General features: G+C 39.3%; 1 protein-coding gene and 1 long non-coding RNA gene across 6 annotated transcripts in view; one reads left to right on the top strand and one right to left on the bottom strand.

Annotated features, from left to right (window-relative positions):
* The window catches only part of LOC108658109 (uncharacterized), a 205,544-nt gene extending 193,039 nt beyond the window's left edge, over positions 1 to 12,505 (bottom strand). The window contains exons 1-5 of one of the 5 annotated variants that reach the window (XM_089264621.1): positions 12,338 to 12,505; positions 12,225 to 12,274; positions 11,976 to 12,171; positions 10,938 to 11,907; positions 10,690 to 10,824 (exon numbers count right to left, since the gene is read on the bottom strand). In XM_089264621.1, coding sequence (XP_089120747.1) covers positions 10,690 to 10,824; positions 10,938 to 11,907; positions 11,976 to 12,171; positions 12,225 to 12,274; positions 12,338 to 12,373 — 1,387 coding nt within the window. In that variant the 5' untranslated portion in view covers positions 12,374 to 12,505. The remainder of the gene's footprint in view (positions 1 to 10,689; positions 10,825 to 10,937; positions 11,908 to 11,975; positions 12,172 to 12,224; positions 12,275 to 12,337) is intronic. The other 4 variants (XM_089264622.1, XM_089264618.1, XM_089264617.1 and 1 more) reach the window with 4 other exon arrangements.
* LOC149090869 (uncharacterized) overlaps positions 1 to 14,976 on the top strand; it is a 90,401-nt gene extending 75,425 nt beyond the window's left edge. The window contains exon 2 of the long non-coding RNA XR_016197483.1: positions 14,249 to 14,976. This is a non-coding gene — a long non-coding RNA (uncharacterized LOC149090869). The remainder of the gene's footprint in view (positions 1 to 14,248) is intronic.
* The last annotated feature ends 3,208 nt before the right edge of the window (positions 14,977 to 18,184 follow it).

The following is an 18,184-nucleotide window of genomic DNA, read 5'->3' as shown; positions in this document are numbered from 1 at the left end:
TTGAACAATCGATAGTTCAGTCGCTTGATAGTGTCCGACCATCGATAGTGCCATCGATAGTTTGGCACCTCTAATTATAGTACATACATAGCGCATCCCGTTATTCTGTTTACGATTAAAACCCTTATCAAAAATGACTTATAAAATTATATTTCCTACATCTTTAAAGCTTGAGTCTCCACACACGCACAAAGGTGAGGATGAAAGGGTGGATATTAGGGTGGGGGGTACTCTACAACAAAACAAGTAAGTAAGTAAGTAGAGACTTCTCGACTACGAGATCCCCTGAACCCTTCGAGCAAATGATATTTCAATATTAATTCACACGCACACTCGCACACACGCACACACACACACATGCACCTACACACACACACTCGCGCACACGCACCCAAACACACACTCACACACACGTACATACACAGGCGACTCCGCTCGGGCTGCTCTGCAGTGTTGGAAATATTATGCGATTTTATTTGTTGAATAATTTAATTTCTAGATGTATAATCTTAATGAAACCACTAACCAGAGAACAAATAGACCGGACACGTAGTGTAAAGTGTTTTGCACACTTTTTTTTTGACACTACGACACACACAACTTCGTATTTGTTCGGCTCCTCACTTTTAGGTTCAGGCAACGAAAATATTCGAAAGCACAAGCATTCTGCTTCATGCGCTCGACCGAGATGGTCGATGGTTGAACAAAAGATCCTTCTGTGCTCAATGTTTCCCTCGCTCTCTCTCTCTCTCTCGGTGCTCTTTGCTCTCTCAACCATGTATGTATATGTATGTATGCATGTGAGCACAAGCAGCAGCTCACGAAAATTGAACACCCATACACACACTAGACTCCAGGTGGAGGACGATCTGCAAGCTTTCGCGTGCCGTTCATCGTTGCAGCGATCGCAGCAGCAACAACAGAGGGCGTTGCCATTACCTTAGAAGGTTTGTCTGCCTTATTTGGAGGTCAGTGGCACATAAATGTCTTAATGCGAGAGGAGCTGGCTAGGCTGGTTAGTCTCCACAAGACGGCCGAAGCGTTCTGTAACCGACCGATTAAAAACTGAGAGGGAAAAGCTTAAGAAGCGAGCATTAGTGCCACAACAGGTAGCAATACGCCCAAGCGGTCGAGAGATGTTGCCACCAAGCAGAGAAAAACTCCCTCAAAAAAGCCGGCTCTACGGGCTGCAGCTGATAAATCCAACCAGGCAGGTCGACAGACAGCTGGACGTTCGTTAAAGGACGCAAGCCTATGCAAAATCGACACATAACTCAGGCATAGGTGGTTGCAGATATGCCGATCTGATTGCGTATTCAAGAGCGACCCAAATATAAGACATCTGAGCTGCGATGTTTAGAGCATTCTGAAGACAGCTAAGGGGAACCTTTTGTTACAAGTTTGAGTAAGAGGCCGGAGCATAGTGCTGAGGCACACCGCGAAGCTGTAGGCAAGGCTTTGGACGACCGATCGTTAGCTAAAACACTTAGAATAGAATATTAGAATAGGATGTATTGCATGCCATATCCGAGACGTGGACCAGCCTAAGCGCTGTTTCAAGTGCCTCGATTACGGTCAAATGGCAGCCAACTGCGTCAGCGACTGTGACTTGAAGGGCGCTGCTTCAGGTGTAGATGGGTTACAGTGCAAAAGCATGCACCAAGCCACCGAAATGTAACCTCTGCGTCCGGAAAGGTGAAAAGCAGACGGATCACTCAGCATACAGCTTCAAGTGCCCATCCTACCGTGAAGCTACACGTAAAATGAAATGTTAAGGTTTCTTCAGCCCAAGATCTACTAGAGCAGATCATAACAGAAAAATGTATAGACGTGGCCTTTCTCAGTGAGCCTCATCACTGTAGGACCAGCTGCGCTAGGACAGGGTCAAAAGACGCAAATGGCAAAGCTGTGTTGTGGGTATGTGGCAACTCAACGAATGTAGTTTCGGATGTTAAGTCATTCAATGGGTTCGTACGTGGCCAATATGGTAAGCAACATGGAGCCATTGCGATTGCTATACGGGCAGCGGTCATTCGGTACTTCTGTTTACAATAGGTGTACCAAGGCGTCAACCTTGTGAAGGGAATCGTATCCGCTGGATACCTCTAATACCGCAGCCTTTTCTGAGGCTATTCAGTCTCCGCCAGTGCATGCCAAATGGTAGCCCGAATTCAGAGTGCCTGCGATAGGTGCATGTTACGTCGCAAACAGTTCACGCGAAACAGGAGCCTATGTATTGGTGGAATGTACAAATAGGTGACAGTCGACGCAAATGCAATTAGCTTACCAGCCAGAAAAGAGTTGAAGCAGGCCATTCGGACAAGTAGAGTTGTGTGACTCAGCCGATTATGACCCTTGGGGCAGGGCATATCAGATAGTAGTTAAAAGACTGTACTCAGATAGACAGGTGCAGCCTACGGATCGCTTGGAGCTTAAATCAATTTTGGAAACGCTCTTTTTAGAACGATTAAGCTCCATTCATGCCCCTGTGTCCGATGCTTCTGATCTGGTTTAGATACAGACGAGGAAATATTAGTAGCTCTCAGAGGTCTTAGAACTAACACAGCTCCAAGGCCGGATCCCAAATCGTGCGCTAAAGCTAGCCCTCGCCTTGCACCCTAGTACGTTTGCCGAATTATACAATGAATGTTTAATTCAGGAGACGTTCCCTGCAACCTGGAAAAATCTGAGCTAGGTATTGCTACCCAGGGCTGGCAAACCACCGGAAGAGCCATCGCCGTATAGACCAATCTGCCTCTTAGACACCATGCGAAAGGTGTTTGAGAAACTGGTTTGCTCTAGACTTTGTATTGCTAGCGCCGGAGGCCTGTCACCTAATCAATTTGGTTTCCGGAAGGCCCGGTCAACAACTAGCTAGAAAAAGTTGTTGGCCTGGCAACTTCCGCCATCCAAGGCAGCAGATGGGGGCACGGAACGAAGCAATGCTGCATCATCGCGACCCTTGATATAAAGAATGCCTAAATATCTCAAAGAGATAATAAAGAGCTACTTCAGAGGAATAGCACTGGTATACAACACGAGTGAGGGTCCCCAAACTCATACAGTGTCAGCTGGAGTACCCCAAGTTTCAGTGCTGGGGCCTCTCCTATGGAATATTATGTACGACGGCGTACTGCGCTAGGAACTACCAGCAGGTGCGCTCACCATTGGCTTTGCTGATGATGTAGCTGTCGTCATCATAAGGAAGGAGCTTAAGGATACTGAGGATCTGTGCAGCGCAAGAGCTCTCTCAAGAATTATGCTTAACACGTGGGAATCAAAACAGCAACGATGTCTCCTTCTAATGAGCGTCATAAGCTCCGTCATCCTCTATGCTGCACCAATATGGGCAAGAGCGATGGCAACGCCTACAGCCGGGGCATTTGCACCACCTACAGACTGAGCGCAGTCAGAGTCTGCTGCACGTTCAGAACAGTCTCTGACGACCCGGCATGGTGCCTCTGGAGGACTTTGTCGCCAAAGCCGTGGAACGGAATGCACACGAGCCTATACGACGCAACGAGATCAGAGCGAACAGCATTGCACGATGGCAAAGAAGATGGAACACCTCCACTTAAGGGCGGTGCTTGAGACATGGGTAAATCGTAAGCACGGCGAGGTTAATTTTTATCTTTCACAGATTCTATCGGAGCTTTTTGAAGCGCTTTGGCCACGATGAAACTGACGAATGCTCTTGGTGCGGACGAAGTCTGGTGGAGGACGCCAACCACGTCTTATTCGAATGTGGACGCTTCCTAGAGGAGAGGCGTTGTCTGTAAGAAGCATTGGGCCGCTCCATTAGAGCGGACAGCATGGTCAACGTGATGTTGGAATCGGAGGCAGCTTGGAAACTTATAAGCACCTTCGCGACCACTTGCAAATAAAGCTAATACACTAATATATATATAAAAAAAAAAAAAAAAAACACTCACACACACGCACATACACAGGGTACTGCGCTTGGGCTGCGCTGCAATGCACTATGGGGAATTTTGCCATTTTTTGGGTATTTAGTCGTTTTTTCTCAATAAAGCTCCAAATTTTAAGGTACTGTACCCATAATGATGAATAACAGTCCACTGTTAAGACTAACAGCTGTTAAAGTCAAGTGTTATGTTCGAAAATCCGATTTTCAATTTGTCGTTATTCAAAGACAAGATACAATTTTTGAGAAATTTAAAGAGGATATGAATTATTAGGGTGTCTACTATATGTTGGTTTTAATAACATTTGATGTTTAAGCTTTATCTTTTAAATATTTGTAAAATTAGCAAGTGTTGTCAAATGTCATTTCTTGTAAATAACATTCAACTTTGCAAAGACATATAAAACAGGCATTAGGCCGCATCAATATAATTCTAATTGTATGTCGTAGAGCCATTAATTGTGATTATAATGCAAAACCGGCGCAAATCAATTTTTAGCAGGCAACTACGGTCTGAACTTTGTGATGTTTGGCTCAATGAAAAAGGCAACTATAACCATGAAACAGTAATAATGAATTTTTTGAAAGGCAAAACTAAATAAGACCAATATTGATTCAAATTAAAAAAGGAAAAGCCGCTTTTTTGCCAAAGTATAAATGCTAAATGGAAAAAAATGCAGCAGGAACAAAAATTAGCTGACAACTATGAATGACTACATATCACAGCAAATGTTTATAAAATATTGGTTAATTCAAGGCAGATTATGGATAATACTGTTCATCTTGTAGGCATTTTTGCCGAAGAAGCGTCTGAATTGCACAACAAGGTCTATAAATCAGACAGATTTCATCACGCATGGAAGCATAACAGAATTCATAGTTTCGCTGATGTTTATAAAAGAGCGATAAATACTTCAGATCAGACTATTTCTTCGGCAAATCTTTAGAAACGAGTTTGAAAGCATAAAGGTCGCTGTCTAATGAAGTTGAACGTCTTGTATTATGTAAAGTTGAAGGCACAATAAAATCCGTTGAGGAACCCGAAGTTTTTTTTTCGCGTATTAATATTTTTTGCTGATCTGAAACTTGAAACTGAAGAATATCAATTTCGATGTTTCAAAGCTCGACTGTTTTCAATTAAAATGATTATTTTAAAGTATTAACTACCAAAATTAAAAAAAAAACATTTTTTTAATAAAAAATTTTACTTATTTTATTTTTGGGTGGGCGGTGACACGCCCATTTTTCTAAAACATATTTCTGACGGTATACATATTCATAATCAAACAAGTAAAAAACTCTAGTCGAGACTGCTCGACTAGGTTATACCCTGAACCCTCCAATCTGATATTCTACTCACTCTACACTTCTTTTAGACACACATACATGCACACGCACGTATTAGAACGCGCTCTGTTAACTGCAGAGTAAGCAGCGACTGCGCTTGGGCTGCAGTGTAGAGGTGCCAAACTATCGATGGTGGGCCCCATCGATTGAGGACGATAGTAATTTCCAAACCATCGATAGAGGTCGATAGTACCATCGATAGTGGTCGATAGTCGCAATAAAAAACAGTGATTCTTGGCGTTAAAAATTTGAACTTATATGAACACTTCAATTTTGTGAAATTACATTTTAAGATAAAAGCTGAATCGACTTAAAAGCTAAAACCTAAAAACTATTAAGTTCTATTTTTTATGGTAGTGATAGATTTTTGTTCAAAAACAGCAAAACGTTCACATTTTCTTCTTCTTTAAGCCGTGTCCGCCTATTAGACACAATTTGTCCCGCCTTACTGAAAGCTCTCTCCGACTCCACAGACGTAAAACACAATAAAAAAGACTCGGACAGAAATTGTTTTTTTCGCGTATGGCTTAGCTCGCTCGCGCTCTAAGCGAGACAGTTATTTCAGTTTTCGTTTCGCTCAAGTCAAGCATTGCCTTTTGCGTATGCATGGGTAATCACACGAAATTGTTGCGTTAAATATGTATGTATTTGCATGCACACGAAGATCATTTCTGTTGAGTTTTTTAGTCAAACTGTCTTTTGCTTAAAGTCATTGTGTAAGCGAAAATCGTATTACTCTTTACGCGACACTCATTTGAGATCGTGACACCAATGAGTCAATGCGAAGCGCTTGACCAAAACAAAGAGAGCCGCTTTTTATGTTATGTTATGGAGCTAAGCAAATTAAACAAGTAAGAAGACTCTAGTCGAGACTGCTCGACTAGGAGATACCCTGAACCCTCCAAGCTGATATTCTTATCATTCTGCACTTATTTTATGCACGCACACATACATTTACATGCATCCACCCTCACGCGCCCGCGCTCTGCTAACTGCGCAGTAAGCAGCGAATGCGCTTGGGCTGCGCTGCAGTGTGGACAACAGTATGAGAATTTACTTGGTGAATAACTTCGTTTGTAAGCATACGATCTTAATGGTCAAAATGTGTGTACATTCTAAAGCACAAGTCGCTAGTACTTGAAATACGTTTTTTACAAATTGGGGGCGAAGGGGGCGTGGTATCCAAAATCTGTTGATTACAAAATGTTTGTATTCTACATATATATATACACAGTAAATCTGAAGTCTCTACATCTAATAGTACTCCGATGAGGCTCAAAAAACAAAATCAATTTTTCGATTATTTTCGATAAAAAAGTTATCGGATGAGTTATCGAAAAAATAAAGCAAACTCGTACTGCGTATGGTATACACGAGTATGCACACAAAATTTCAGCTCTCTAGCTTTTATATCTTCTGAGATCTCGGCGTTCATACGGACAGACGGACGGACGGACGGACGGACGGACAGACGGACAGGGCTATATCGACTCAGCTCATCGTGCTGATCAAGAATATATATACTTTGTGGGGTCTGCGATGATTCCTTCTGCCTGTTACATACTTTTACACAAAAACATTATACCCTGATTTCCCATTTTCAATGGGTTCAGGGTATAAAAAAAACGATCAACTATCATTTGCAGGCTATGATATAAAATTAAGAAAAATTATTATTATTTATCCCGCGCCTTTCACGATACTTTTGTCCACTATCGAGACATTGAACAATCGATAGTTCAGTCGCTCGATAGTGTCCGACCATCGATAGTGACGATAGTGCCATCGATAGTTTGGCACCTCTAGTGTATATCTCCGATGTGTGTTAAAATTTTCCCGCGTTTTTTTGCTAGTCCGTAAAATTTTGCTCATGGGCTAATGTTATGATTTTATAAAGATCGATGAAAAAATTATATGCTTATGCCTTTAAGAGGCTTGGAGGCTTGGATATAGTGATTTTTTAAATTCTGCTATATTTTGGACACTATTATGCTAGAGAACTCGAATTTGGTATATATACTCGGGCTAACCCCTCAAGACTAAAAAGCTTTGTTGGATATATATATATGTATGTCCGCCCTAGGCAGCGTGGCAAACCTTTAAAGATTATATCTCCTAAACTATAAATGCTAGAAGCTTCAAAGATGGATAATTAAGTTACTAGTTACCTCCTCTATCGATTCCCCAAATAATATTGTTACGCCTTTTTAAGGGCGTGGCATATCAAAAAATTAATTTTTTGAGCGTAAGCATTCAATTTTTGCAGCTGGTTACGGTTAGCTTGTTCTATGACCTGGCCAAAAATTAAGTGTCTACGCCCAGTCGGGGCGTGGAAAATCTAGAAAAACTGATATAGTGGTGGGGGGAGTTAAATACAAAACAAATCGAAATTATATATAAAATATCGGGAGTAGTTTTTTGAGAAAAATGCCATATGCGCGTGATAAACACGAGCCTAGGAAACAAACTTCAAGTATTTAGTTCTTATATTTTAAGGCGGCTCGCAAACCAACCGCCTTACATTGTTTGTAACATCTAAGTTTGTAGCAATAGGTTTAAGTATACGTTTGTATAAGTTTGTAGTAATCACTAACCATAAAACACATAGACTAGACATGTAGAACAAATTTTTTTCACACCGAAAAATCTGTCTCGTAAGTACCAATAAATTTCGTATTTACTCAGCTTGGTACTTTTTTGCTCGGGTAATGAATGGTAGTACCACTAACCAGAGAACACATAGACCGGACACGTAGTGTAAAGTGTTTTGCACACTTTTTTTTTGACATTACGACCCACACCACTTCGTACTTGCTCGGCTCCTAACTTTTAGGTTCAGGCTACTAAAATATTCGAGAGCACAATCATTTTGCTTCTGGCGCTCGACCAAGATGGTCGATGGTTGAACAAAAGATCCCTCTGTGCTCAATGTTTCCCTTGCTCTCTCTCTCTCTCTGTGCTCTTTGCTCTCTCAAATGTGTATATGTGTGTATGCATGTGAGCACAAGCAGCAGCTCAGCTGCCAGCTCACGAAAATTGAAATTTCTTCGCAGCAAGAACCCATGCCTTCCCTTCTGTGTGAAGAGTATACCGAACTTATCAAACCGTTTGCCAAGCTCGTACAAAATATGTATATGTGTTTTCGATTTTAATTGTGGAAAGGGTATGAAAGCGTTGGTGCTCATGATGAAAATGCTTTCGCGGCGAGCGTGCACACACACAGTCTTTGTTGCTACATATATTATGAGCGTTTGTGTGCCTGTGTGCGTAGCACTTGCTGCCTGTAGCAATTTTAGGTCCCAGCATTTGCATTTGGTTGATCTTGAGAAGTGCGCACACTTATATATGTACATACATATGTATGTATGATTGTATGTACGCAGGGGACGCGATGCCCACAATTGTGGAATATCACTTGTAGAAGCATTTGTATGCCTATGTGCCCTTACATGTGCGTTTGTGTGTGTGCTTGTGTGTATGCATGGGACATGAACATTGGCGTGTGCCTACCTCAACTTAGAATTGTCTGAATGATTTTGGGTTCGAAATGAAGAGGCGCGCTTATACATATGTACATACATATGTATGTATTTATGTAAGTAGCTGATTAACTAAAGTGACAAGTGCATATGCCAATTCTTTGTGGCACTGTGACCGTCGAATAACTCATACTGTATGTGTGTGTGTGTAGTATAGTTACTCGCGCTTATATTTAAGCACCTGGATTTAATTTTAATGATCGTGGGTTGGCTATCAGAAGGAATTAAAAAAAAAAGTTTAGTACCTTTTTTGGCTCAGTATACAAATGGGATGCGATTTTCGATCCTTTGTACCTGTACATATAGTTACATATATACAGGTGCATGCCAATAAAAAAAAAAACTTCTAAAAAGAATTGGCATATGCACTTGTCACTTTAGTTATAAGCGCGCCTCTTCAATTCGAACCCAAAATCATTCAGACAATTCTTAGTTGAGGTAGGCAGCCAATGTTCTCGTCCCATGCATATACACATGCACACCAATGTTCTCGTCCCATGCATACACACATGCACACACACAAACGCACATGTAAGGGCACATAGGCATACAAATGCTTCTACAAGTGATATTCCACAATTGTGGGCATCGCGTCCCCTGCGTACATACAATCATACATACATATGTATGTACATATATAAGTGTGCGCACTTCTCAAGATCAACCAAATGCAAATGCTGGGACCTAAAATTGCTACAGGCAGCAAGTGCTACGCACACAGGCACACAAACGCTCATAATATATGTAGCAACAAAGACTGTGTGTGTGCACGCTCGCCGCGAAAGCATTTTCATCATGAGCACCAACGCTTTCATACCCTTTCCACAATTAAAATCGAAAACACATATACATATTTTGTACGAGCTTGGCAAACGGTTTGATAAGTTCGGTATACTCTTCACACAGAAGGGAAGGCATGGGTTCTTGCTGCGAAGAAATTTCAATTTTCGTGAGCTGGCAGCTGAGCTGCTGCTTGTGCTCACATGCATACACACATATACACATTTGAGAGAGCAAAGAGCACAGAGAGAGAGAGAGAGCAAGGGAAACATTGAGCACAGAGGGATCTTTTGTTCAATCATCGACCATCTTGGTCGAGCGCCAGAAGCAAAATGATTGTGCTCTCGAATATTTTAGTAGCCTGAACCTAAAAGTTAGGAGCCGAGCAAATACGAAGTGGTGTGGGTCGTAATGTCAAAAAAAAAGTGTGCAAAACACTTTACACTACGTGTCCGGTCTATGTGTTCTCTGGTTAGTGGTAGTACGACGAAATGAGTGCTCTGCATAAATGCAAGCAAAATGGTTTTTGTCCCATTTTCTCTCTCACACTCTATCTCTGTCTTGTCTCTTTCTATGGTCACTCAAATCGTCCAACTCAGCAGTACACAAAAATTGAAATTTTTTCGCCACCATCGCGATGCATCGTGGCTCTTTACTTTTGAATGAAGGGTATGCCCAAATCTTAAAATCGTTTGCCAAAATGTAAGCGTTTTCATGAGTATTTCTAGGAAGGGTATGAAAGCATTGATGCGTGTAAGGAATATGATTTCGGAATGGACGTGCACATATACATATGAAGGTGAATGTTACCAACTGCGTTAAAAAAGTTTGTTCAGATCTGCAATCTATGTGTTGTATGGTTAGTGATCTTAATTAACATTATACATATTATACATTCAACAGTTGTGTACCAGTGCTAAGATATCTCTGCAGCAATATCATCAGTCACATTTTCTTTTGATAAACAACCGACAATAAAATGTTTGTATGATAATTTAACTAGCTCTAGCAAACGTATATAAGCGGACTGCATTTAAATATAGTGTCACTATTCACATGCAATAAAAAATGGGTGTTATCACTTGTAAGCATTCTTACCTATCGCACATTCTCTCATTCCATTTTGAAAAGTTGCATAGAGTAATGCTGGCGTGTAAGATATTGTTACAGGATCAATATACTGTATTACGCGGTTAAGTATGTTGTGCAAATCCATTGTTATATTTTCAATCACTTTAGTTAGCATATTAAAGGTTAAGTTAAAACATTGAATGTAAAGCTCCCAAACATTCGTCAGAATTCATTCTCCCAAATATACAGGAATCGATTTATAAAGTTGTACTCACATTTTTTAAGTCGCAGTAAACGCAGATACTTGCGTGTTTGTGGCACCAGCCTTGTTAGTGAAGGTTGCGCTTCGCAAAAATTGATCAGCTTCTCACAATCACTTTCATCCATTTCAGGTAGTAAAGATTCTGTATACAGCCAATGTAAAATCGGGTTCAAAAGAAATGTGGGTAAATTGAAAAGGACTCCAACTGGCGTCAGCGGTGAAGACGGTGGCGTATCTATTAAATTGGCAAACGGTGAAGAGCTGCGTAGTCGAAAAGTAGACAGTGGCGGTCGGCGTGTATTGCTTATATTCTGATTAGTGGTTAAACTGCATTGATGAGCAGACGACGACACAGGTTGCAACGTGTCCTGACAAAAATCGAAAATACTTTTTGATGCTTGAGATATTTCCAGGTGCGATTCTGAATGCGAAGTACACACGCGTAGTAGTCTACTATCAGTATTGTACACTGTGTCAACTGACTCTCTCATATCGCCATTGCTTAGGCAGTTAAAACTGCTACTGAAATAACGAAAACGCTGCATTTCCAATCCTGTGGTTGGTGCCGAAAATTTAAAATCTGGCTGCATGTATACGGAGGATAAATTAATGCCTTGCGAATTTTTTGATTGTTCTTTTTCAGCACCAGCTATACCAATCGATATTGGATTTGGATTTAGATTTGATATACTTGGCGTAAAGTGCAAAGGCTGCAAGCTCTGATATGCTGATAGCAGAGTATTGCTTGTACACATGCTACAATCGAATCCATTTAGACGCAGTATAGAGGAATGAAGGGCATATTCTAGTCCACTACAACTTTTGATTAGTATATCGCTGAAATAGCGCTCCAGCAGTGCTTCACCAAAACTGAATTGCCTTTCCTGACCATTCGGTCGATCGTCCTGAAGCCTTTTGCATTCCACTGAATACCAGTTTTCGCAACTAAGTACTAGTGATTCAGTTGGCATTAATGTACTAGTCTGTAGATATAGTATACGGATAAAAACAAAATATTTTTTATTATCAATTACAATATAAAGCTACTCACACTAAATTCAATACTGTGGCCAGCAAAGGCCCCAAAGATGAGATGAGGATTAGTTTCGTGTACATCAAATGTTTCACAACTAAATAAAATACTTGCTGAATCATTGCAAGTGCTGCAATCAGTTATTTCAGGAAGTGGACTAACCAAATCATTATACCAGGTAATGTCGCTGCTATCGTCTAGGCGAAATTTTATGCTATAAAAGAAAATGGTCATTCACTATATTTGAAAGTGTGTACAAGTATTCACCCTTCTAGTCCAGAAACCTCACGTTTGCCTTCAAAAGTACATGAGATTATCTGTGCAGTGCATTATTTAATGACTGAAAGCATTGCATATAGGTAATTGAAAAAATAAATTACCTCCCAGGTTCCTAGAAAGGTGTGCTCCAACGCCATGTTTATGTTTATTCGTAACCTGGCGGTACACTAACACCACATTCATTGACGTAGTCAAAATTTTTCGTATTATTCATTTCTTAAATTAAGTTAAGTTATAACAAATTTTCTTCTTCTAGCAGTAGCAATTGATGACGCAGCAGTAATATAATTTAATCCCTGTACTTTGCGCATGCTCCATATAAATACATGCGAAAATATGTGTATATATATATATATATATATATATGTATATAACATGCACTAAATATATATTTTCCATGTGGCCTAAGAGCCTTTTTAATGCACATTCATATGAACATACATATGTATGTATGAAGAAGAATGTTCTGATCGGTAGTTCCCGACTAGAATATGACACGACAAAATCAGTGCGCTTCGAGTGCTAATACTAAATGTACACATATTTATATGACGCAGCAATATCTAAATTAAATATGCGAAAGCGGTTTTTAGATTAAAAAAAAACATTTATTCACTTTCGGAGTTGGATTAGAACTAACTTAAGAATAATTATACAAGTAACATTTATATGAAAGCTGCCGCTGCTGCTATTGGCGTCGCTGCTGCCGTGGTCACTGCTGTTGTTGCTGTTAGGTGTCTTGTGACACGATGGCTCTCACGGTGGTGCTGATCAGTGCGCTGACTCGGCGCTCGTGGCGGAAATGCTCACGTTGACCAGAATGAGTTTTGGCCAAGTGCATTGATCTTATTAATATTGCTGACGATAGGCTCCCACGGTTGCGGTTGCGTTGCTGTTGTATTCTGCTGACAAAGCGCACGTGTCAAAAGTGCATGCACTGGAGCCGTGATATAATTGGGCCGGTGCAATGCCCTTTTGTAGGGTCTGTCGTTAACTCTTCCCTCTTAGATGCGGACGTCCTCGGTCGCAATATAGAAAACTTGAGCATTTTCTCTCTTTTCTGCTTCGGATGTTGTGACTTGGCCTGTGGTGGCTGGGGTCTTCCGTTTCAGCAAGTATCCAACTACTGCCATAATTATCAGGAGAGTTCCAGAGAGTGTTATATTGATTGCTGCTCTTGTATCGTTGTGTTGTTTAGATTTATTTCCTTGAGCATTTGCAATGAGAGGACTTCATCGATCTTGTTTGTTTCCGCCATGATTTGAAATAGTGGTGGGGTGGCTTCTGCGAAGGACATTACTTTTGATTCGTATACGTCATCTTCGATGCGTATCGTGGAGTTTTCGAATTGTACCAGGAAGGTACCATGGAGCTCTACTTCCTCTTCGTCGATCTTGATTGGTCCATTGAAATCGTTGAGCAATATTGTTCCGACGAACAGCTGTTCGTGATTGGGTACGTGTTGATTGTTGATAGCACGGCAGTTTGGAGGTTGGCTTTTCAATAGTGGCAAAGTACAAGTATCATTTCTTAAATCGACTAACTTATTTTTATTACAACTTGTTTTTTCATTGTGTGACTCACATGAGTCTCTTATGGCATAGATTGCATTTTCGCATTTTACAATATTTTCGAATTTTATTTCATTGATATAGTTTTTTCTTTTAATTGGCTTAATTAACATGGTTGTACAAACTTCATTTGAGATTAAAGGTATGTTGATTATATAGAGTATATTTTTTCCATTACTTGCGATTTTTATTTGGCTAAATTCTAACAATTCTTCTGCATTTAAAAACATGATTTTTTCTCTTTCTAGTATCTGTTCTATTATATTGACTTCAGATTCTGACAATATTATTGAGTTTATTGTATTTGTTTTTGCCCAGTCTATGGCATGAATTAAATTAGTTAAATCGTCTTTAAAGATTTGGAGCTTGTATTTAAAAAACGTGATTCTTTCTCCTTGAATATTAGAATGATCTTTTACAATTTTCATTATGTTATTTGAGGTTTGTGTGATTTCGTTGATTCTATCTTGCAATACTCGATTGATGACTACTTGTCTATTATTATTTTCTAATTGTTCATTTATTTTTGAAATTAAAACCTCATGGTCACTGTGGTCCGGTGTACCGGCCAGCCATTTCCATGCTGTTCCCAATGCATTAATTGCTCTTGCCACTCTTATGGAGGGTTTGAGTCTACGCAAGTCATTTCTGACGCTATTTAATTCATAATTTAGCAGTGGGTACATCTGGTGTGAGGTACTTATATTGTTAAGGGTTTCTTCGAAAGTTCCGAAGGTTTTTTCATATTCTGAAATGTCAAATATGTGAATAATTTTGAAAGTTCCGTTCTGCATTGCCGAAGTTCCTGTCTTTATCGGAATTAGTTGAGAGTGTGAGTAGTCGAGGATTGTGGTTATACCCAGACATAGCGGTGCGAATATCCTGTAAGTTACGTTCGAATGTTATTTTTGTGGATAATTTTTCCTGAAACTGTTCTAATGGTTGAATTTCTGTTTTCTGCTACAATTTCTTTTTTGTATTTGGGTGTGAGTTTTGAACCTAGGCGCTTGTTTACTTTTACATAGACTATCTCCCCTTGTTCGTAAGTTTTGGTTTCCTGTCTCTTTTTATTGTGGTAATTTAAGTCATATTTTTGTTTATCTAGTAGTGTGTTGGATATTATTTTCCTATTCTCTTCTGTTTTTTCTGGGTTATCCTGAACTGTTGTGCCGAAAAATATCTCTATTGGTTTTCTTTTAGTAACTGAATGGTAGGAGGCGTTATATTCCTGTACTGCTTTAAAGAGTGTATCTGTGAAACTCATATCTTTATTGTCTTGTCTTAGGCAAGTCATTATTTCTGACAGGGTGGAGTGAAATCTCTCTATTTGTCCGTTACTTGTTGAGTTATAGGGAGGGGTAGTATAAACTTCGATACCTAGTTGGTCTTGCAGCAAGAACTTTATAGAGGCTGAATTTAAAGCTCGCTCGTTGTCGATTACTACGGTTCTGGGCATGCCGAATGCAATTAGGATTTCTCTTAATGGGATTTTTATATCCTCTGCAGATCTTGAATTTAGAATCTTAACTTGAACGTATTTTGAAAATTTATCGATGCTAGTTAAAATAGTCTTATTTTCTGTTATATAAATATCAATATGAATGATATCGCCTGGAAATTTGGGAATTGGTGTTGCTTGAATTGCGGGGTGTGGAGGGTGTCTATCATATTTTGATTCTCTGCATGATTTTGTAATTTCTTTAACTTTTTTGTGTAGTTGAGGGAAGAAAAATTTGTCTAGAATTTGGGCTTTATTTTAAACTGTTCATCGACGTTCGTAATGTCTTCTACCTTTCTTTGAGTGTATCGTATTTTATAATTGGAAAAGTGAAGTGGGTAGAATTCCTGTATTTTGCCCATTATATGTTCTGGAGTAAATAAGCCGTTAATGAGTCTTGGGTCAAGTCGTTTCTTAGAAATGTCAATTAATTCGTCTTCAGTAAAGTGGGGTTGTGTTCAGTGCTGCCAACTTTTTACCAGAATAAAAAGCTGTTTTTAGATGGAAGAAACGGAAAAAAAAGCTGAAAATTTTTACAAAAAAGCCTAAAAAAAAGCGGTTATTATAGTTTGATTGTTTTTTTTTTTTTTTTTTTTTTTTAATTTACAAGATTTTTAGCATGCTATCTAATTCTTCGCGACTAGCATCGGTTTCAGAATCGTACGACCTGTTAGTACCTATCATGCGAAGATAATTTGAAGGAACTTTGTATTCATAGCAGCATTTGCCCAGTCTTCGCAAACCATATCTGTGTGTTATATTAAATAAAAAAGTAATATATATATCGGTATCATCTTTTCACTCTCAATAAAATATTACCTTATGCTAAGAATACTGTTTATTGTGCTTAGGCTCATTGAGTTCCTTAACTTGGACTTTACCAAGTTAAGCTGGCTAAATACGCGTTCCACCTCCGCGTTGGACCATGGTAATGAAAACATTTGCAGGGCAACAGCTGCCAAGTCAAGGAATCGGCGGTTGCCGCCAGAATCCTTGTAATTGGAGACTTCATTCCAAAATTCGGAGCTGTCATTAACGTTTTCCCACTTAACTAGATTAATATCATAGTACTGCCGCTCAATGTCGGCTATTCTGTCTACTTGGAGGTGTTCCAACAATTCTGTAATTACTTTTTTTTTAGTTGACACAATTTTATCAACGGAAAAAACGTCAATGTTTTTTAAGATTTTAAAATTGTCGGGGAGACTGCAGATAAAATCAAAATTATTTAACGGTCGGTAGAAGAATCTGAAAAATTGGTTACCTCTGCTTTAGCTGCTTGATAAGTTCAATAACAAAAGAAGAGCAGCGAGCACGAATTTCTTGTTCGAGGCCTGCATCGATATTTAAAGACTTGATTTTCTTTTCAAAATCATACCCTTTGTACATATCGGATTCTACATGCTCTTTTCTTACAAGTGGCAACCGCCATGTTAACCATGGTGCGCGCAGAGGTTTGTGCAAGACTTAGCTTAAGTGTGTGTTAGTGCTACATATCCGAACGATATACATATTAGGCTAAGGCAATTAGCATTCGATATATACAAAAAATATATACAATATTTAATACAAAGTACATGTTTTCAGTATTAAAAAAAATCGAAGTATTAAAAAAAATCGAAAAAAGCCTAATTCATTTTCAAAAAAAGCCAGAATTCCCGCTTCCCGCAATTCTTAAATATTTCCCGCAATTTGTCTTCGGAAAAAGCCAGATTTGACGGGAAAAAAGCTGAATTGGCAGCAGTGGTTGTGTTACTGTATGCCTATGGTATGTAGGGAAGGGAATTTCGAATTTATAATCATACTTTTCGCCGATTACTATGAATAGTTGATTCTTGAAAACATTAATAGGTGTTTCTATTGTGGGGATGAGGTTGTGTGATGAACTTTCATCACTCATAACTGTGGTTTCTGTACTATTGACTTCGTTTATTGGGTTCCTTGATAAAGCGCCTGCTACTACGTTAGTGGTTCCTAGTTTATACTTCAACTCGTAATTGAACTCTTCTAAGTAACTCTTCCAACGTTTCAGTTTTCCGTTGTGATTTTTATTACTTAGAGCAAAGGTTATTGGTTGGTGGTCTGTGAATATAATAACTTTGGCAGTTCCATACAAATAAATTCGAAGGTTTTGCAATGCCCAAACTATGGCTAGCATTTCCTTTTCATTTGTTGCATAGTTCTCCTCTGTTTTTGACAATGTTCTTGATATGAAAGTAATGGGTCTGCCTCCTTGTTCAAGGACTGCACCGATTGCGTAATTCGAAGCATCGGTTGTTAAGTGGAATTCTTTGGAGAAGTCTGGATATTTTAAAATTACGTCATTAGAACAAAGAGTTTGCTTTATTTTATTGAATGCTTCTATTGCCTTGTTGTCTAGCTTTATCTGTACTTTATCTGATGCTTTTGCTGATATACGACCATCTTCACCTCTGAGGTGAGTTGTAAGGGGTTAAGCTAGTTTCGCATAATCTTTTATGAATCTGCGGTAGTAGCCGGAGAGGCCTAAGAACGATCGTAGTTCTTTAAGAGTTTTGGGTATGGGGAATCTGGAAATCGCTTCAACCTTTTCTGGATTTGTCTTAACGCCACTGTCTGAAATGGTGAATCCTAGGAAATTTACTTCCTTTTTGAAAAATTCACACTTGTCCATTAGGATTTTCATATTAGCGTTAAGTAAAGTCGTGAGGACTTGTTTTAGGTGATGAGCATGTTCGTTTACAGTTTTGCTGAAAACAATGATGTCATCAATGTAGACATAGAAGATTTTTCCAACATGATCCCTTAGAATATCATCTAAGGCTCTTTGAAATATTGAAGGGGAATTCTTGAGACCAAAAGGTAGTCTTGTAAATTCGTACTTCCCTCCGTTAACAGAA

Source organism: Drosophila navojoa, chromosome X (assembly GCF_054131105.1).
Source record: "Drosophila navojoa isolate 15081-1374.11 chromosome X, UAZ_NAV_1.0, whole genome shotgun sequence".
NCBI classification, from domain to species: domain Eukaryota; kingdom Metazoa; phylum Arthropoda; class Insecta; order Diptera; family Drosophilidae; genus Drosophila; species Drosophila navojoa.
The sequence above is the reverse complement of the archived record's forward strand: the minus strand, read 5'-3'. Positions and strand labels throughout refer to the sequence as shown.